This window comes from Scleropages formosus, chromosome 25 (assembly GCF_900964775.1).
Source record: "Scleropages formosus chromosome 25, fSclFor1.1, whole genome shotgun sequence".
Classification (NCBI taxonomy): domain Eukaryota; kingdom Metazoa; phylum Chordata; class Actinopteri; order Osteoglossiformes; family Osteoglossidae; genus Scleropages; species Scleropages formosus.
In genome coordinates this window covers 9110749-9131169 of record NC_041830.1, presented here as the reverse complement: position 1 = coordinate 9131169, position 20421 = coordinate 9110749, and the positions used below count along the sequence as shown (strand labels likewise).

General features: G+C 41.7%; 1 protein-coding gene and 1 long non-coding RNA gene across 5 annotated transcripts in view; both read right to left on the bottom strand.

Moving 5' to 3' along the window:
* Nucleotides 1-397: 397 nt before the first annotated feature.
* On the bottom strand, nucleotides 398-2323 carry LOC108928286 (uncharacterized). The gene is made up of 3 exons (XR_001965661.1): nucleotides 2249-2323; nucleotides 676-866; nucleotides 398-522 (listed from the first exon to the last, which is right to left on the bottom strand). It is a non-coding gene; the product is annotated as an uncharacterized LOC108928286 (long non-coding RNA).
* Nucleotides 2324-5524: 3201 nt separating this feature from the next.
* The window catches only part of tspoap1 (TSPO associated protein 1), a 90319-nt gene continuing 75422 nt past the window's right edge, over nucleotides 5525-20421 (bottom strand). For 2 of the 4 annotated variants that reach the window (XM_029249163.1, XM_029249164.1), the window contains 11 exons: nucleotides 18992-19168; nucleotides 17857-18666; nucleotides 16886-16994; nucleotides 16163-16350; nucleotides 14781-14949; nucleotides 12568-12636; nucleotides 12055-12099; nucleotides 11459-11562; nucleotides 11269-11340; nucleotides 10976-11104; nucleotides 5525-8217 (listed from right to left, as the gene is read on the bottom strand). In XM_029249163.1, the coding sequence (XP_029104996.1) occupies nucleotides 7939-8217; nucleotides 10976-11104; nucleotides 11269-11340; nucleotides 11459-11562; nucleotides 12055-12099; nucleotides 12568-12636; nucleotides 14781-14949; nucleotides 16163-16350; nucleotides 16886-16994; nucleotides 17857-18666; nucleotides 18992-19168 (2151 nt within the window). In that variant the 3' untranslated portion in view covers nucleotides 5525-7938. The remainder of the gene's footprint in view (nucleotides 8218-10975; nucleotides 11105-11268; nucleotides 11341-11458; nucleotides 11563-12054; nucleotides 12100-12567; nucleotides 12637-14780; nucleotides 14950-16162; nucleotides 16351-16885; nucleotides 16995-17856; nucleotides 18667-18991; nucleotides 19169-20421) is intronic. The other 2 variants (XM_029249165.1, XM_029249166.1) reach the window with 2 other exon arrangements.

Genomic DNA, 20421 nt, shown 5'->3' with positions numbered 1-20421 from the left:
AAAAAAAATAACTCGACAAATTAGGGTAAAGGATATGGATGCATATGAAGTCCTAAATCATCTGATCTAAATTTTAAAACGATTTATAATATCTATTTATTAATTTTTCTGCCATATACAAAAAATGGATGGATGGATACACCAGAACACATAACAGTGTATGGTTAAGAACTATAGCTTTATATTTCCTAAAAAATCAAGTAATACAGGAACCATTAGTTTTCCATGTCTCAAAGACTATAAAAATGTAACATTGCAGTATCCCTGCATTTGGTGTCTTACTGCCATTTAGAAATACAGACTTTGAATTCACGCATGAAGAGTGATTTACTGTGGCTTTTGAGAATTGGGCTACTGCTGTAACTTGCATCACTGTGTTGACCGATGTTGTGCGCACATCCTGCCTGCAGCTCGCTATCTCCACACACATCGATGCGTCAGTGAAGCTGGCCCCTGCTCTACTTTACCTGTCAGAGGGTTCATTATGCCGGATGGGGAATCGAAACCTTGGGCGTTTCCCGGCTGAAAAAAACGTAGGTTTCATTACATACTACATTGAACAGATTTTTATTATTTTTATTTTATTTTTTTTAGACAACCGGCAGAAAGTCAGAACATTGTGTTTCTTTCTCCTTCAGGCTGAGGTTCAGGTGGTAGACGGGTAAAAGCAGCTACCTCGTGTTTTCGTAAGGCCTGTTTTTCGGAGCTGCGGCGAACTGCAGCCCTGCCCCCACTTCCCCGTCCTCTTGCTGAGCGTGACACTGAGGTTAGGGTTGCCTAGACACCCGAGGAAAGCTTCTGCCCAAAGTAGACACAGTTTCAGCTGTGGCTACGCAGAGCTACTTCTCGCTGCCGACAGACGCAACCTGTCGCCGTGAAAATGAGGTCAAAGAAAAAAATCTATTTAGGAGAAATGTAGATCGGACCAAAACCGTAATTATAAAGAAAGCTGGCCTTTGTCTTCTGTACCTTTTTAAAAACATGTGAAATTGACATTTGGACTTTTTTTTTTTGTGAGGCACGAGGCACATTACGGTTAGGAGAAAGGATCTATGCACAATGTGACTCATCACGTTAAATACTGAGACACGTACAAATACACGTCACCAGTAATACGCCCGTAAAACACCTTAAATTCAGTCCGGTGTTAAACCTATTCTTTATGAAGTCATATGTAACCCGGGCATAAACAGAACGCCAATAAACTACTGTAGTTGGATTTTTGATGAAAAACAACTACAGACCTCCAGGGTAGGTTACAGAAACTGCTGCAAGTGACAAACGTGGACATTTTGAAGTGTCTGAATCTGATCTAATGATCGAAACACACCAGATACCACTATTAATTCTTCAAAAACGTCTTCCTTAAGGCAAAGTTTTTATTTGCTTAGAAAGCTGCAAAGAGGCAGTGATATGGACCCCTTATCATCATCCACCAATGGGCAATGTTTTGCTATTGAGAAAAACATTCTGCTGTTCATCCTAAAAAAGTGTCTCAGCAGCTTAAATTGAGCTCTCAAATTCAGGGTTTGTACAGGAAACAACGTGTTTTCTCAATAGCCACTTCCTGCACTAGCTACATGTGGATGAACATCTCGGCATAAACTTTTCTAATGGTGAAATTTTCGGGGCATTTCTTTGAAACATGCAAGCAGTCCAGTGTAAGACTTAAGTGAATGAAAACAGTTGCATTGCTCTGTTAGCTACTGTTCATTCATTCATATTCCTTCTTTAGAGATCCCCTCAGCTACAATAACCCTTAGTTGTGCCGCCATGAACATGTAAATATGTATGTTCATTCACCGTAACCTGTAAAATTTGTCATTTTAATATCTCCAACCCAACGGCTGGCTACAAATTTTGAGATCTTTTTTAAGATAAATTGCAAGATAATTTAAAGATGTATACAGTAGACCTCAATTATGAACTTGGGGAAATACAAGAATCTATTTAATGCTGGCACCTTTTCTAACACAGTATAAATAATGTTATATGCATGTAATGCATATAAATTTAAAAATAATAACAAAAAAAGGTCAAGCTTCCTGCTTCTAAAAACAGATGGGTAGTCATGTATGTGAAAGTTATACCAACTACTGTTAATTACCAGAATCTCACCACTCTTTATAAAGCGCTGATGAAATCTTCAGTCTGGCATTTTGAATGTCACGCTAAAAGCAATCCGACTCCCACCCGGCTCCAAGACCCACTGTGTGTGTGCGTCCCGTTCGTTTGATTTATTACTTACCCAAAAACTGCCACCACACGTGTTGCAATGATGGAAACGGTGGCTTTACAAGCTCATCGTTTCGGCTGCTTTACAAAGGAGGACACAGATTGTGTAAGAAGGGAAAATGATAGAGACACAACAGTTCCACTTTGGAGATGGGGGGGGGGTGCTGAATTACTGCATTTTCACTGCATGTGGACACATTGTACTGTAGTTCCCACAAGGAAATACTGGAAGAAGAGAAAAACAGGACAATTTTGCTTTCTAAAACTCTCTAAAGACAAACAACAGCGCGCGTCTTGTCAGGTTATGGTGTTCTGTTTTGTAAAAGAACACTTAGAAACCTCAGGGAATCTGACAATACTATTCCCGTCACTTTCACATCGCTGCAGGTTGCTCAGCAGGGGTTCTCCTGAAGTACCTTTGAGCAAGGTACTTACCATAGATTGCCACAGCGAAATACCCTGCTGTAAATCAGAAAGAATTTAGAATTTCCATTGGAGACAAACACAAAATGTGTTGAATAATGTATATAGTATACAAGTCATTGTCCCTGACCTATGATTTCCAGCCAAAAACACACACTTGAAACAAACTAAAAACCACAATAACTGCTGCTAGCTTCAGCATCTGCACGTCAGCCAAATGCGAGAGTACGCCAATAAAAATCACGTATGGAAAAGCACCACGATGTCTCCTTTCAGCTGAAAAAGCATTAAATGTCATCCAGCTCCCATAATGTAATTTCTTGGGCCTTTTCCCATAGATGGGACTCCTCTACTACTCTTATCCTGTGAAAACGTGTCAGCAAATGGGTCTGGTGGTATGTAGGACCGAGAGAGATTCAAAGGTTCAATGGGTGTAACTCCCTTAGTTTGTTCAATTTTTCTAAAATTTATTTTTCTGACTAGAGTATATGCCCATAAAAGGGGACAGCGGCCTGAAGTTCTTGTCAGAGGCGACAGTATCTTTCAAGGCCTGGTAGGCGTGGGGACTTCAGCACTACGTCACCGACTGTTAGACCTCTTCCTGTGGTTTGCACCACGTGGTTGAGAAGGGGTATAAAGGTGACCGCATCTCCATCAGCGACCCATTTTCTTCTTGGATGGCGAGGGACATCACTGGTAAGACCCTTGGTTAAGTTCTTAGTTAAACTGAAAAATTTTGAAATGTAGGAAATATTCATTAGTACATTTAAAATCAAATATGCGCATTACTGGAAACCGTTTAGTAGCTATCCACTCAATACATAACAGGTATTTGTAAAATAAAAAGTATTCAATGTTGGTCTAACATAACAGGCATTTGAAAAATAAAAATTCAGTAAATGTCTGTCTAACTTCACTCCAGCCTTTGTGCTGGAATAAAACTAACTTCAAAAAGTGATTTTAATACGGAACTGTGCACATATTTGCTGAACTTTTGAAACGCAAAAGTAGAGATAGTTTATTTATAGCTACAAAGGCAAGTTGAGCTTTTTGAAAGAAACTTAAATGTCCAACTCAAAAAATGACAAATTAACCATTTTGCACAGCAAAAATAATCTCATTAATGAATGCATCGCAGTCTTCATCAAGTAACACACAAAAAATATTCATAATATTTCTATTTTGTGAATTTGACGGAGAGAAGGCTAGTTTTCACTGTACCTGTCTTTCGAACTCTGTTCGGGGAAATGCGCGATCATGTAATCCAAGATGGCTTCTCTCTAAGAAGTTCCGAAGTTTGAATTTAGTAAACGCTGATCCAGGTTCAGAGCTCATAACTTCCTCCACTCTGAAAACCACTGCTGGAACACAGCGATTTCTTTAATGCTTTCATTTGCTAAATTCAATAAAAACTACATGCGCTAACAATAAGTGAAGCTTTGAACCTAAAGAGAGAAAAAAAAAAAATTATCGCTATATTTTACACTCAAGATTTTTACACTCAAGATTAAATTTCAAGACCAAACAAAATTTTGTAACTTATTGGGATATATAGTCTAGTTCCACAAAGTGAGACAGCATGACAAGTAAGAGAAAATTCTACCAGTTCCTCTCTGCTGAGCATTACTGAAATCAAACAGAAAATTCTTGCATAGAATCAACTGCCTTCCTCCCATGCGTTTGCATTTCAGCACTGGGGTAACCAAACCATTTTTTTCCGGAAGTGATTTTTCCAAAAATTAGCGACCAGTCATCCAAGTGCCACTTACATTTGGTTATTGAATAACCACTTTAGCAAGTGTCTTGTAACATGTTTTGCCGGGAAAACTCAGGTTTGATGAGGGGTGGGTAGGTGGGTAAGCAGGTGGGTGGAGAGCTGTGTTGGGGAGGAGCCATGTCAGAAACTTCCAGAAAAATGGTGCCACCAACGGGAAGTACAGTGCAGTCATCCATAAAGTAGAAAGCACTACTAAACTCCTCGGCACAGTGTAGTGTTTCCTACTTTATGGATGAGTGTACTGTTGGCTACTGTGAAAAATGAAAGACAACGTCTTCTGTGCGATGGATGGAGAAAGAGGAAGTGTGCTTTGTTTTCGATGCGCGTAGCCGGCTTACGGTGTCACCCTCTGCAGTTCACATAAGCCGCCTACACAGGACAAAACAAAGCCGACAGACCACGTTAATGTAGATGTGCTGCATTTTGCTTTTATGCTTTTTCCCCCCCAACTTTGAGTATTTTTTGTTCTTCACTGTATTCCATGCATTTACATTTATTTAGCTGATAGTTTTCTCCATTTCGATTTTTTTTTGTGTGAATTTGATGTATGTTTTCGAGCAAATAAAGGTCAAAATAAACTAAATGTGCTTTGTCTTTTTATTTTTTTTTTTACCTGGGAAGCATTTTCTGGGCATTTGATGATTCTGAGGTGTACTTACCTTCTCAGTGGAGAGGTGTCTTGTGGGCTTCTGGGCTCTGCAGCTCTCTCTGGTGTTGGTGGGTGTGGAAGACCAAGTAGCGAGGCCTTATCTCTCTGCCAAGCGTCGAGGGAAGTGGGGGACACGAACACAACTGCTGCTCTTATCGATATTTCATAAGATAAGAGCCCTGGCTGTAAGAAGCTGGGACACAGAAGAGCTTGGAGCATGTTAAAAACACATAAGAGGCTCACTTCTAAAGTCATATGAAAATTAATTTAGTGATACATATCTGCACTGATTTTTTTTTTTTTTTTTTTTTTTAAAACCTGGTCAGGATTACAAATGGTTAAGGAACAAATATCAAAGCCCAAAGTAGAACATAAAACATGCAGACACCGATGCTTTGACAAATGATAAACGCATCAACATGAAACGACACAGCCTGGCTTATGTGAAAATATATTTTATTCCAGTAAAAAGATTGATTCCTCAGTCAAAGAAATCTTCACACCATTGAGTCAACTTCTTTGCACTAATTCCACCATTACTGTTTCTGAAACATCGCTTCTCAGGAAAACATGCAAAAACAATAACAAAAAAGGTCTTTTTACAGATGAGATTTCAGATTGGTAATAAAAATGTCAATATACAAAAAACAAAAGACATACCTACAGTTTTGAAGAGAATATGTACAGCGTGAGGATTTTGTGTGTCCCCCATGCTAAAACCAGACTCTAGCATTTCCCCTCCTACATATTATGTACACAACACACATGCTCCTTACCTGGCTACTATTGCACCAGCCACACTAAACATCAATAAAAATGCCAGATACTGTTATAAACACATAAATATATTAATAAATAAGGCAAAATTACTGGCGTGTCAATTTTATCCATGCAATTAATAGAAATATTATGTAAACACAAATTAAGACTAACAGAAGTCATATAAGGCTACGATATATCACGTGTTGCCTAACGCTGCTCCACTAAGTCCTAGCAAACTGGGTCAACCTGGTCAACGCAATCTTTAAGCATTGCTGAGAAAAAGCACACCAGCAGTTTGCTAGCATGGTCTCAACTATGACCTTTTCCTTCAGCTTCAAAGTGCTTTTTTCATCACACATAACCGGTTAAGCTTTGGACTGAATGTTTCAACAAAGTTTATGCAATGCAGCACCAGGCACAGTTTGTGCTCGCAGGATTCTTTCAATAACCCATTATAAATAACATCAAAAAACATTCATGACCCTCGTGACCCCACATGCACACAGAGAAATGTGCAACTCTTGCAGAAGCGCTCGCCCAACCCTTTTAGAGTGCTGGTGAGTCATACAGAGATGCGATGCTCTTCTGTTGACACGACAACAGGCAAAGTGTCTCACGTTTGGCAACAGTCTGATCGTGTGGTAAGAACTAGAGCGTCATACTAGGTGGCTAAAAAGCAAAGCTAAAAAACTACTGCTTACACCTGAGAGCCGATTATACAATAGCCCTATAGTTTAAAAGGAATATCTCAACAGTGGTGGCACTGTGTTAACATTTCTTGTAAATAAATTACTGCATATTAATTAAAAAAAAAAGAAAAAAAAAAAAAAAAGAAAAGCATGAACCGGTAAGACTACAGCCTCCGGTCACTAGTCCACGATCTATCGCCCTGCTCACCCAAGAGTTCCCTATTTTCATTTGAAACACGTCCTTAAAAGGACGATGACACCACACTCCTAAAACGGAGGGAAGCAAGAAGAGACGCAATTCCGTTTGGAGAGACGTACGGACAGACTGTGGTGTGATTAGCGGTAAACCAACTGGATACGATGGGGCTGGGTGGGGGATCTCCTGAGCGGTGACAACAGTGGGTGGTCTGCAACCAGCCCGTCTTTCTCACTCTGGCCTCCTCTGACATGCAACGTGGGCCGAATCATTACAGCAATAAATCGCGAGTTCCATGAGAATGTTTCAAAAGGCAAAAACAACCGCTTCAGTTTCATAAGTGAACGCGATGTCTACATCTAAACACCTGCTGGAGGAGGCCTACGAGCAAAGTGGTAGGAGCCCATTTATCACAATGTGTTTCTGTGAAAGCGTAGGTTTCTGAAAGCTTTGGAAAGGCCAACGCTGTAGAAGACAAGGCTTTCTAGCATTCAAATTAATAATCATGTAGTGACAGATCCATGTTTCAAAATGGAGTTCTACCGTGAAGCCAGAGGACTCTGCACGACAAATGACTGCATGTGCACAGTTGTACAGAATTCCAGAAAGCCATATGGCTCAATCCAGGGCCTGAAGTTCCATTTAAAATGCACACCATCAAAAATACATCTTCAACAAGAAACATGCAAAGACAGAGAAACACAGACACGACTTTCACCTGCAGAATAAATATCCGAAACAGTCCATTTGCAGGTAATCAAAACAAGCAACCATTTAAAAATCTGCCTGGGCAAATACCATCAGTAATCCTACACCATCATGTTAGCAGTATCTTATATAATTAAATATAAATGCATTTATCGAATTTTCAACAACTTTACTAGGAGTCGACTGTAATATTTACTCAAGCTAGAGAAGTATTGGTACATGAAGTGAACTTAGTCCTACCATGCAACCAAAAACAGTACTGTAGGAATGCCACTCTACTGGCTGGGTGTCCATAACATACAAAACATGACTGTAAGCAATTTATTAATGAACAAGTAACTTCTTAGTGCTTAACACCCAGAGAAACAGCGACCAATCGTTGGTTTGTCTTATACTATATATATGTATATATAGGTGAGATATACCTTTGCTAAATATACAGGACAGAATAAAATAGTAAAAACAAAGTGCTTGCTGTAAAAGCTGAGGAGTCCTGGTTTCATTCTTTCTTGCTGGACCCAAGCTTCTTGAAGAGTTTCTTTCCCTTGGAAAAGAAGCTCTTTTTCTTTTTTCCCGAGGGTGAGGCATCCCTCGGTGTTGGGCTGCCTGTTGTGGGCACAGCTGGGGCACTGGAGCTGGATGCGGGCTCTGAGGCAGGCTCTGGGGCAGGTTGTGGGGCAGGTTGCGGGGCAGGTTGTGGGGCAGGTTGTGGGGCAGGTTGTACCTCTGCTACTTTGGCCTGGGGCTCGGCTTGATGCTCCGAGACTGCCAGGCTTACCTGGGGTGGAAACAAGGACAGGGAGTTGGCGCAGTGCCACAGTTCTGTTCAGGGTTCTTCAGCAAGTTCCCCTCCCTATGAAGCTAACATTGCTACTACCTCCATACTCATCTGGTACAGCATCAGCATCGAGGTGAACAGCAGGCAACCAATCAGCAAACAATGGAGTATGAAACCTTTCCTACAGATGCATTGTAAAACCTGCACCCCTTATACACGTTCAAACTCCCTAACCTATTGAAAGGAATGTAGTTTACTGTAAAACTGTCCTGATTGGACAATAAATCTACAAAATCTCAGTGTAACACCTTTGAAAAGCTGAAAAAAACAAGGGCATGCTTAGCTGATACATTTACATGTTTGTTTATTTAGCTGAAACTTTTATCCAACTATTAACATTTATTTATCCATTTACACCACAGGGAAAATTTTACTAGAGAAATCCAGGGTAAGTACTCTGATCAATGGTACTAGAGCAGAAGGTGGAATTTTGAACCTGGGTCCTTCAAGGACAAAGTGGTTGCTCTAACACTTTTCCTCCTGCCCCATGTTAATGAACTCTGTTCAAGCAGCACTTTCTGCTTACAAGTTTATCACATTAAATGTCTGCAATGCTGCAATGACACTCAGAGACACAAAGCTACACGAATGCCATATGCAGAGAAAGTGTGAGTGCACATCTGTGCACTGGCAGTGGGGCCGTCACTGAATTTTCAACTATCAAAGAAAAGGTTTGAGAGGACATCTGGAGTTCCTGATGAGAATGTAATTTAAATGTTCTCTGTGGATCTTGCAATAATAAAAACAAAATAAAGGCTGTGATGTGCATAGCCTATATTAAAGCCTGTCACAGCTGCACACTCACTACACTTTAGCTGCAACTAAACTCTATCCAATTAGCAGGCATTTTTCTATATATACATTCTGCTGACAGGGATAAAACCCTAAAGCTCCTCTGACAAAGTGCTAGCCACTAGGCTGTTAAGCTAATTTACAAGACCAAGGGGATACAAGCAAAGGGAGAGCAGAGCAGCACAGAAGATACCCAGACCCTCTTAGTGGACCTGCAGTGGGACTATGGCTTCATCTGATGGGTTGTGAGGAAGTCGCAGAATAAGACATGCAAAACCCAGATTATCTCAGCGCCAATCTCTGGCAGACTGACTCACACCTTTCTCTAAGCCTTGGATCCAGAGGAAGACTGCAAATTCACAACATAAGCCAACAGTGCATCTTAGTAACGGTTGCTGCACAGTGGCAATATATATTCTTTCATTGAGTACCCACAAAACACCATTCAACAATAAGCAGCATTTCTGAGTTTTGCAGATAACAGCTCTTTAGAGAGCTGGAGCAAAAATATCACTTTCTTCCATTTTTAAAGGACCTGAAACAGCCCCTGGATTCTGTTTTCAACTTGCGGTATAAGGCAGTTTTTTCTTTGCACCCAAGATGAACTGATTTCACTGCCATCACCCTGCGACAACCCATTTAACTCTAGAACAACTGTTATTGGCCACGAGCAGCATGGAACATGTGTACAAGCTGTTGTGGATCTCCTCAAGTCAGAGAGGTACAGATAGAGACAGAAAGGAGGGGGGGAATCCCTTTCTAAGCTTGAATCTAGAGCCTGAGCAGTCTGTCTGGGTATCTTCTGTAAGATAAACACTTACACTTTACGCTTTGAATGCCCATCCCTCCTGAGTCTCTGCAAGGACATCCAGGAACAAGGACAAAGAGCAAACAGAGTTCACAGAAAAACAGAGGCATGCAAAAAAAAAAAAAAAAGAAAAAAAAAAACATACATATAAATCGGAAGAACACAAAAAACATACAAAAACATGCAGGCACTGGTAAAACAAATTTTCATGCAATGTTAGTGCTGCTGAAGTTAAAACCTTAGAAGCACTCAACCAGAATATTACAATGGATTTTAAATCGAACAAAAAATTCTTAAGAATTGTTAAGACTATAAGCAGTCTGAAAGTACTCCCAAAATCAAAATTACAAATACCATTATGTTTTTATGAGGAAAACTCATTCCAAGCACAATCCAAGTACATCCAAAAAGCAGGAAGAAGTATTATCCCTATCTCACTGGACAATACAATTATTAAAATTCTCAACAATTAGACATCCAATAAAGCACAATACTGTACATGCACTTATGTGTGTACTGTATGTATGGCAAGGAGAAATTAACACACATTAGAAAATATACTACAAATATAGGATTTATTCCTATTTTATCAAACGGTCTGCTAAACAAACAATCAAGTTAACTAGTCAGCATGTTAAACAGGCAAGAAGATGACTAGGAAATAATTAAGATTAGTTTGATTTTTAACAGTAAATAATCTTAAATCATATAATCACATAATCTGAAATCAATTTATAATCAAAAAGCACAAGTAATCACCTTGAGACAATGTAAAAACTAGTATGCCATTCTTTCCCACATTGCTCATCACCAGAGATATAAACACTGGGCTGCTAGGTGCCACTTCAAAACAGGGTGCTTACTGAAAAAGTTGGCAAAGTCCTTATATGCTAACAAAGAGGTCCATATCTGCGAATAACGACTGCAAATCCAATTTAAAAGAATGGATATGCAAAAGTGAACATTTGTTAATTTGAATGTCTGAAAATTAAGGAATGGGTTTAATCTTAAAAGAACAGGTTATGACATGATCATTGAATGGGGCGTTGAAATTAATCAACAGACATTACGTTGTGCCAGAAGAAAGGTCACACCCACTTGGGATTCCTGCCTACTGTTGGACGGTCCCTGCTCCATCCCCACCTCCACAGCTGCAGCTTCAGCAGCCTCCGCCAGGGGCTGAAGGAAGTTTGATGGAACGAGGCCTTTCTGGCCATTCAGGTCCCCCTGCAATGAAGCAGGACACAAACTGTTCAGCACCTAAGTCCTCAATCGATTTTAAAATGTTGAATCGTCAATTCAAGTTGGTTGACTTCATTAAAAAAAGGTCTCTCCAAAGAGACTGAGGCTGCTCTATCGGAATGATTCAGTGCGTTAAGTGGTCTTCTTACATAAAAGAATCCGTCATCATCCATGTCACCAAACACATATATGATGTCCCCTGCGTGGAATGTCAGCTCAGCCTGCAGCGAAAGAAAAAGAGGTGAACTCAGCACATCTAACAATGGGAGTAAATGACACTTGCTACCGGACAGCATCGTTGCGGGTACAGCCACACTGTCCCGAGGGTCATTTTCTCACCTCAATATCTGCATTGGGGGAGCTCTCCTTGGGGTCATAATCGAACACAGCTACCATGCGGCGGGGGGCCGAGGTGTGGCGTCCGCTGGAGGTCTGGCTGGGCTCTATCAACAACAAAATACAACCGGTTTACTGTCAGAGACAGTGCAGATATCAGCCTGGAGAACCTCATCCAGTTTACTACTGGTCTCAGATTCCACGTGTGTTGCTGATGGCGTGTCAGAGTATGGAGATGCCACTATGGTTCACTGTCAGCAATACCCTTAACACATGCAAATATAGACATGGAATTATGGAGGAAATGTAAAAATAAAAAAAAGGATGAAGTCTTCATGCAGAGCAACCTTAATCTTCGATGATTGATACAGAAAGCACTCAGGGATTGGCAAACTCCAAAGCGGTGAACGGGGTTAAAAGGAAACAAATACAATGTGACAGTTAGCACGGTTCAGCAGCAATGATGAGAAGCGTGTGGCGCTAGGTGCGCTGAACAGACGTGCAATCGCAATCATGCAGAAAAGCCGCTGCTTCCTTGCGTTTTTCACGACACCCCTGTCACGCTCCTAGGGTAAAAGCAGGGGGCAAAGGTTTCTAACCTCTACTCGAGTCTGCACTGTCCTCCCAGACACCAGCAGACTCAACTGTAAGGAACAGGAAGAGAATAATACACACCTGTTAGGACTGACTCTCACCCCCCCACCGGCACAGACACACACAGAGGAAAACTGAAAATAAACCAGTCGGCGGCCACACAGCTGCCACGCACCAAATAAAGACACAAATGAAGGTGACTCAGGAAGGCTTTGCCATGACCGAGGAGGATGACAATCGATGCACTCCCAGATATTAAAAATGTATAACAAAGATCAACCACAGTGCCAAAATCTGCAGAACAGCACGATACGGTACTACATACAGTGAATACAGGGCTGATAAATTAGTGCATGCCTATTTTTACACTGACCATTAGAAGTCGGGGTTTGTTCCCCTCCCCAGTTACAACAAAGCATCCCTTTGTGACTCCTCCAACAGGCAGGAAAGAGCCAGGAAAAAAAAAGATAAACACAAAACAGGGTGGAGGGACAGACAGAGCGAGCAGCGAGACACACCTTTCTTCGATCGTCTCGGTTTCGGCGGTGGAACAGGGCGACGGGGAAGCTGTGCATGTGAACGAGTGCCTTTATGGAATTTTAAAACAAAGTATAACAAAGGAAAGGAAAAAAAAAGAAAACAAAAAACAGACCGCACAATAAAAGGCAAAGAAAGAGAATAAAATAAAAAAAAAAAACAGACAGCATGAAGAGCCAAAAAACCAGAATTAAACCCACAACCAGCAAATCAGCAGAGACAAGTGAGAGTGAGGGGAGTTAAAACACCCTGTACAGTTTGCTTTTGGGGAAGAGGAGTGGGAAAGAGCAACAGACAGATTGATGAATGCTCCCTTTCCACTGGACATCCATGCAGCGAAGCTTTCAATAAGCGTCGCTTCATGTAAGCGGGAAACCTTAAAGGAAATTAATATAAGCAAACAAACCCATAAAGGTCTTCAGGTACTTCCTTGAAAGTGTTCCTTAAAATCTATAAATCACAAAAAAAAAAATCATCCCATGCAAATCATGATGCGAAGCTGGAATGATCATGGCTCCTACAAACACAACACAAGACCCATGATGAACACAGAAAGCTAGAAGCTCAGCAACAGAACCCCTAAGACGAGACCATTGTAAGGTGTTGCTTTTCACTCTTCTTATATGGTTTAACAAGCCCAGATTCTGTGCACATCAGTGGGGGCCAAGCTACATTCCAGCTGCTTTTTGAGGAACATTTCCTCTTTAGCCAGAAATGAACCTGAAATTCCAAACGAGGAGACCTATGAGTCAAATATAGGTAGTCCTTGACTTATGACAGGGGTTTCATTCCGATGATGTTGTCATAAATCCACTTTGTCATTACCAAAAAACTCTTTTACACTGTATTATAGGAACAATAAGGATATATAAACAGTTAACATAATACTGTCAAAGAATAGAACACAGTACAACATCATACTTACAGGCTGCACTATTATTTTCACTTTCATGTCAGAAACTACTGTCTTCTGCTTTTTCTTTTTAGCACCACCAGCACTCGTTTTTTCATTTGTTAGCCATTTTAAATAAATGTTTGGAGGAAATCACAAATGAAAAGTTTTGTAAACAAAACACACTCACTGTTAGACACCCAAAAATCTACTGAGACAAAAAAAATAAAATAATATGGTACCTTGCGACAGTTACTATAGAGCAGATGGAGCAGTTGCAGCTAGATGTTAAGACCAAATGTTGGTACTTGGAAGTAATTCAGCAATATAAGAATAACGGGATGGCTGTCACAACTCCGGGTTGTCTTAAGTCACATACGTCATAAGTCAAGGACTACCTGTAGTTTAATGGAGAATTTCAGGGTAGAGGTAAAGCAAAAAGCAGCATTCACTGTGGTGAGTGTGACAGCTGGTCGACCCGTCCTAATCCTCCATCAGAGCTGAAATCCACAGTTCACATTTATTTCTCAGATTCAGAAGAGAACACTGACATTTTTGTGTACAGGCTCAGGGCTTAAAACTCATCATGTCAAACCACAGCTGTCTGATTTTGGGAGCCATGTTGCAACCCCTCCTCACTTGTTCTGGGTTGCTCTTCACAGTTACACAATCAAACATCTGGCAGCAAAGTCCTTTTATTGTCGTTTTCTGATTTTGGAAAAAGCACAAGGGCCCCTTAGATTACAACAGAAAATTTGCTCATTCACACAAATGACTGAAGGTTTGCTCTGCAATATCCTTCGAAACACTGCTGGGGACCCAATAAATATTCTACGTTTGGGAATTATATTTAGATAGGGAATAGAACACTGATCATAATACTTTTCACAGCTATCTCACTTTTCCCACATCAGGTATTACGCAGTATTACTTTATCATATATAGGAAAACTATTTAGCATATGCCAGTGATTTACGGAACATCCTATTCGACTCATTTCATACCAAATTTAAACAATTCCACATCACCTGGAAAGAGAATTCCAAATCAACCCCAAGATAGGTGGCGCTATTAAACTTGGATTCATCACGCTCTGTGAGGAAGCCCTTTTCTCAGCTCTGGTCGTACACCAATTAAGGCAGTGAACTTACAATCGATGGTGAGTGGTTCAAGTTGCTTTCTGAGCCTCGAGAGATATCTTCGCAATGAGCCGTTTCACCGAGGTGTGACTACAGTAAGAGTTGTGGGGCACGGTGGTGTGTTAGAGTGGACATACTTGGACGTGGGCGACGGGGCGGGTACCTATTTTCTCCATCGATGCCTCGGCAGACAGGAAGCCCTGCTGCAGCAGCTGGAGGCGTGTCTCCTCGTCCTCCACCTGAATCTCAGACACCATGTTGCACGGCACGTATCCAAGGCGGCCTGCCGACTCCCCACGGTAGAAGCCGTCGAGGTCCTTATCGCCATACACCTGAAGAACGCATGCATGCACGCGCACACAAATACAGACACAGACACACACGGAGAACACAGTCTTCTCAGAGAGATAACCATCAGACAAGTAGCTGCACCTGCAGGCTTTGGCTCCGTTAACTTGCTCTGAACCCTCAACAGCTGCTCTCTTCTTATCGCTTGGATGAAGAGAACAGAAGCTTCATAACTAGCTAGAAAGATTTTTTGTTTTTCTAAAATTTAGTTTCCATTTAGTATTGCATGAGACATTAATTATCAGGAATAAGTGGGTTATGAAATCTAGATTTTTGGCTTTATGAATTACTACAGCTGCTTCCAAAGCGAGTAACAGACTTTGACACATTCTCTACTAGAGGGAATTGAAAACAGATGTTTTGATCTACTTGCAAACATTACACATTGTACACTGGACTGATCACACACAAGAAATAAATGTGTGCACAAGGAAACCTAGTAACAAATGCACAACCCAGGTGTCCTGCTCTGTTAAGTGGGTTCTACTTAAATAGATTTTTCAACAGTGCATTAAACGGATCATAAATGTGTATGAAAAATTGCTTCCACCTCAGAAACTTAAGACTCTCCTTTTAAATACAACACTTGAGTTATTTCTTTCCAGTAAGTGGTAGTGCTGCCAAAAAATGGAGACAGTAAAATTACGTCTTTTTTTCAAAATTTATCACAGAGATATATTATGGTTACATCCAGACAGTATGAATATGAAGACAAATTTCTGATTGGCAGAACTTATTTTCCTTCCAGGTGACAAGAGAAATAAATTTTGCCATGTCTGACCTGTATTGTGTAATTTATGAAAATTTCAACTGCAACTCTAAATAAAGTGGCTTTAAATTAATATAAGGACCCAATATATGAAGTTAATTTCTGGTATAAAGGTCAAAATATGACCACATTTATGAGGGGAAAATGAGGCAGCAAGTGGCAAAATGGTGAGAGTCACCATCTTTGGACCTAAAGGACTCAGGTTCAAATCCTGCTTCCTACTGTAGTATCCTTGATAAGGTATTTAGCCTGATACAGTAAAAATTACCCAGCTGTATAAATGGGTACATACAGTAAGTACATTGTAAGTTGCTTTGGAGGAAAGCATCACAGATGTAAATGGAAAAGGTTAGCTTGACAGGTGAGTCACTTGAAATGTGATCTGTCTGTTCAAAGACATTCCTTGTGGCTTGGCGGACGTGTGGCACCTTAATGATTTGTCCCTCTTTGAAGGGTAGCTCCTCCTCGATGGCGTCAGGGTTAGGGGACATGCTGGCGGGGTCGTAGGGGAAGAGGGCCACAAAGAGGCGTACCTCGCACTCTGACACCTGCCACTCAGGTGCCAGGCTTTTCTTGGCCATTGACAGGCTGGGAGCCCCTGGCTCTCTCACTGCGTCTGCATTGAGAGTGAACAACAAACCTCTACACAACCACGACTGACAGGCTCAATAAGACTGTTAAGGAACTTCAACTTTTAATATTTATTGAACAAAAACAAACCAAGAGGCTTTCTCCAATTAATACGGGATGAATAAGATGTGTTTTACCCTAGACAGACATGTTTTCTCCAAGATGGATCAGTGTATGTCAAGTTACTTTCAAGTACAAAGTGGCACCCTCATTTCTGTACATATGAAAGAGATTAGGTGCAGTTTAACATTTGTTTCAAATTCATAAAAATAAGAGGTGGGGGTGTATCATTTGTCAAAATGGCACTGAGATCAATGGCCTTTGACGACTTTTAACTCTTTACAGCTCCACTTGTGTTAATCTGGGTTACTATTTAAATACCGGTCTCTCCTGACAAGTCTCATGACAAGCCAATTACAACTAAGCTGCCTCTTGGCTCAAGGATTTATGCGAACAAGAGCAAGACTTTATCCCAACTAAGAGCATCCCTGTAACGTGAAATGAACAGCCAAGAGTCTGACCTGTGTGCAGCCGCCCCTCTGTGCTTGCCGCTTTCGGTCCCTGGCCACTCTGCCCACCCCATGTGGAGTTGGCCTCATTGAGCTGAGGACCTCCATCACCCAAAGGTTCCTGGTGAAAGACAGGAGCATTACTGGTCCCTATTCAAACAACTACAACAAAAATACGGTAAAATCTAAGCCACTGAAAAATGCACAACCGAGGACATCTAGAGTTGTTCTCAAAAAGACTTGGGCCATGGCAGTGTGCCTAGATGCATGTCCCAAGCACCCAATGCATAGTGCTTAGCAACTGATAAGCTTTAGAAGAAATTTCCAGCATGGATTGCCTCTTTATGCTGTTTTCATACTCCAAGTTAGTTATTTTATCCATGAAAATACTGATAAATGAGGACTAAGTATTAACATCCCTTAAAAGAACAACTCTGTACCTTTTAAAACTAGGGATTTGGGTTTCAGATGTAAACACACACTCCTAGCCATCTTGGAATAACTAAGAGAGGTCAACTGTGAACCCAGAAAGCAAGCTGACGGTACAGCGTGCAGTTGTGTGCAAAGACGTGACAGCAGGCCACATGAAGCGAGGAACAGCGCATCTGAACACGGACAGGAGAGGAAGCTGGAGTCAATGGGTACAAAGGATCAGACATTCAATCAAACAACTAAAAAGCAAGGGGGGAGGAGAGATGGCCAAAGTACAGCCACAAAGGAAAACATATACTGGATTTAACCTTTTGCATCCATCTGCCATTTAGTGGAGACATGCAGTATGATTAATAAACAATATTTTTTATCTCACACCTGCAGAAACAGGCAGTACTGTAAAGTGCCCATTTGTGACTATGGTGCAGTAGTGTGTGATAGAACAGTGTACATCGGTGTCTGTCTTGGAAGTATCAGTCCGTGTGACGAGATCCTCCCTCTAGCAGACGCAAAAGGTTAGCACCATTGTGGCACTTGGAAAGGAGACACACCCTGGCGTGTTCGAGCCTTGTAGACGGATTGTCGTACGGATCTACGGGCCTCTTCAGCCTGTGACCCTCCGAGCCGAGGGCTCCAGGCTGGGAGGGGCACTCATTCAGCTCTCCCGGGACGTCTGGGCGCCGGCCCTCCACCCACCACTCAGAGCTCATCTGCTCCACCACGACCTCACTGGGGCTGCAGGGCAGCACATCCTCATCATTGTCGGTCCCGTACTCAATGTCTATCTCCAAGCCAGAGCCAGTTGGAGACACGGTTCTCTGGACAGTCTTGGCCCCGAGGTATCGGGCAGGCAAAGGGAGGTCAGAAGTCATCTGACTCCTGAGGAGGGCTTCCCTCCTCAGCCGGTCTCCTCCTTGGTCAGGGCCATCCCTGGACCAGTAAAGCCGTGGTCCCCCCTCATGGGGCCTCTGGTACTTGAACTCTCTGTTGGGGACGTAGGGACTGGTGTTCAAATTGTACATCTCCTCCCGGTAGCAGATTGTGTCCATCATGTCTGTATACTGGACCCTCTGCGGCAGCTTGCCCCTGGCCTGTGAGGACTCCTTGGCTTCACCGATACATTTGAAATGCTTGCCATTCAGGTAGACGTGGTCAGGATGTGCTGCCCCCTGCAGAGGTGTGTTACAGTGCACAGTCCCAAGGGAGTTCCTTGGCTCCACCTCCTCCAGATCTTGACTGTTGTCCTCCTCTTCTGTAACTTCAGGGATGCTGAAGAGTTGCTTGCTGTGGTAGGCTTGCGATGGCATTTTGAGGATCCTTTCCAGAACTTCCTCATCGCTGTCTGCCTCCCACACGTCTGACTGGGGGAGAGGTGTAAAGGAGGAGGGGCGAGGCCATACCAACCAGGGAAGGTAGAAAAAGGCACACACACACAGAGGAGAAAACAAAACCCCGATAAAGAGAAAAAGGATAAGGAATCACAAAAAAAGAATCAAGATGGCAGTTAAAGACAGAAAGGATGAAAGAATAAATAAACACAGGACATTCAAGTTTATCAGGAGTTCAGGGAAATGTGGAATTTACAATGGAGGGATTGCGGTGTACTTTTTTCCTCCCAATGAGATGTAGTGCTTTAAGTGCAGTGCTGGCGGGCCGCATGGCTGAGGGCCTGCCGCGAGGACCTACCCTGGCTGCCGCTCCCACACCGTAGCCTCGGCTTTGGTCCTCCACCACTGAGTCCGAGTACAAGTCCTCTTCCTCCTCCTCGAGGATGTCCGAGAGGTCCGACCCACGACTGCTCTCTGCCTGGTACTCAATGAGATGCTGGGCCTTGGGGGGCTCTGGCAAACCACACGTATAATCCTGCCAGGTTTTAAAATGAAATATATCAACCACCAAACACAGTTCAAAAATTTTTTTGTGTTTGCTATCTACAGGATAGGTACCATTAACATTTTGACCTGTGCTATCAAATTCTGCGCCTGTCTGACTTTGGGAAAAAATGAAAGAGAAAAATCCTTGTAAATTATCAAAGTGAGATGATCACTGCATCATGTGAAAGCAAGCACACTTACACAAAGCCATCAACAGAAAGAAAATGCCAAAAAGCAAGATATTGTGGCAGTTTCCCTTCATTTTTGACAAATTTGGGGGCCTTCTGGGGAGGAAATGATTTAAAACAAAAATGCAGATCACTTATGTGACATGGTTTCTTTATTATCACGGTGGCTGCTGTTTTACATCCAAATTGTTAATTTAATTTGTCCACCTGTCCATCAGACTTATCAAAGCAGTTCTACCTGTCCAACTACAAAACTTTAAACAAATCAGCTGTCCTATAGAGTAGAACAACTGTTAATATAGAGTCCTGCTCAGGATACATCGGATACAGTGCAGCTACAACTGACAACACGGTTCATACACAGCAGCAAGATAAAATCCAACAGAAACACGGGCCTTTACAGTTTACATAAACACTCCCATTTATTACTGTTCTTTTGGAAAAACCTAATAATGGAGACAAAAACATGCATGTGCTATTTTGCCTCAACGTGTTTTCTCAAAGGGTAAGAACCAACAGCTCTACTTTCCATTCTAAGAGGGAACTGCATTTATTTGATATAGATTGAGTATTTCTGGCAGTAGGTGAGCTGAAAGGCAAGACCTTTGCTCAAAAGGCAAAGCTAATGATGCCATGGTTTTTAACCCAAAACCATAATAAATGGAAACGGGAAAATAATCATTTCCCAGCTCTACATATGTTGTATTTTTCCCTGGTAACTTAGACATGTTGTTTAGATAGGTTTTACTAAATATGTAGTGTTTTAATTCTAAAGTTAGTCATTCTGCAGATAAGGAAATGAGGGTTAAAGGAAACCAGAAATAAATAATCTGATATTAAGTGTTAATCTGTCAACTGAACACACTGAAAATTGTCTTCAGTTCAATAGTTGACAATCTTAATCAGAAGGAGTAACTGTGTCCAGAGGTGAAGAGAGTCGAAGTGTCATGCCCGACAATTTGTACAATTTACAACAAGTAAACTGGTTTGTTTTTCCAGCTCAGCTGTTTCTATCCTCTTTCATAATTTGCAGATGACAGAATTTCATTCACCC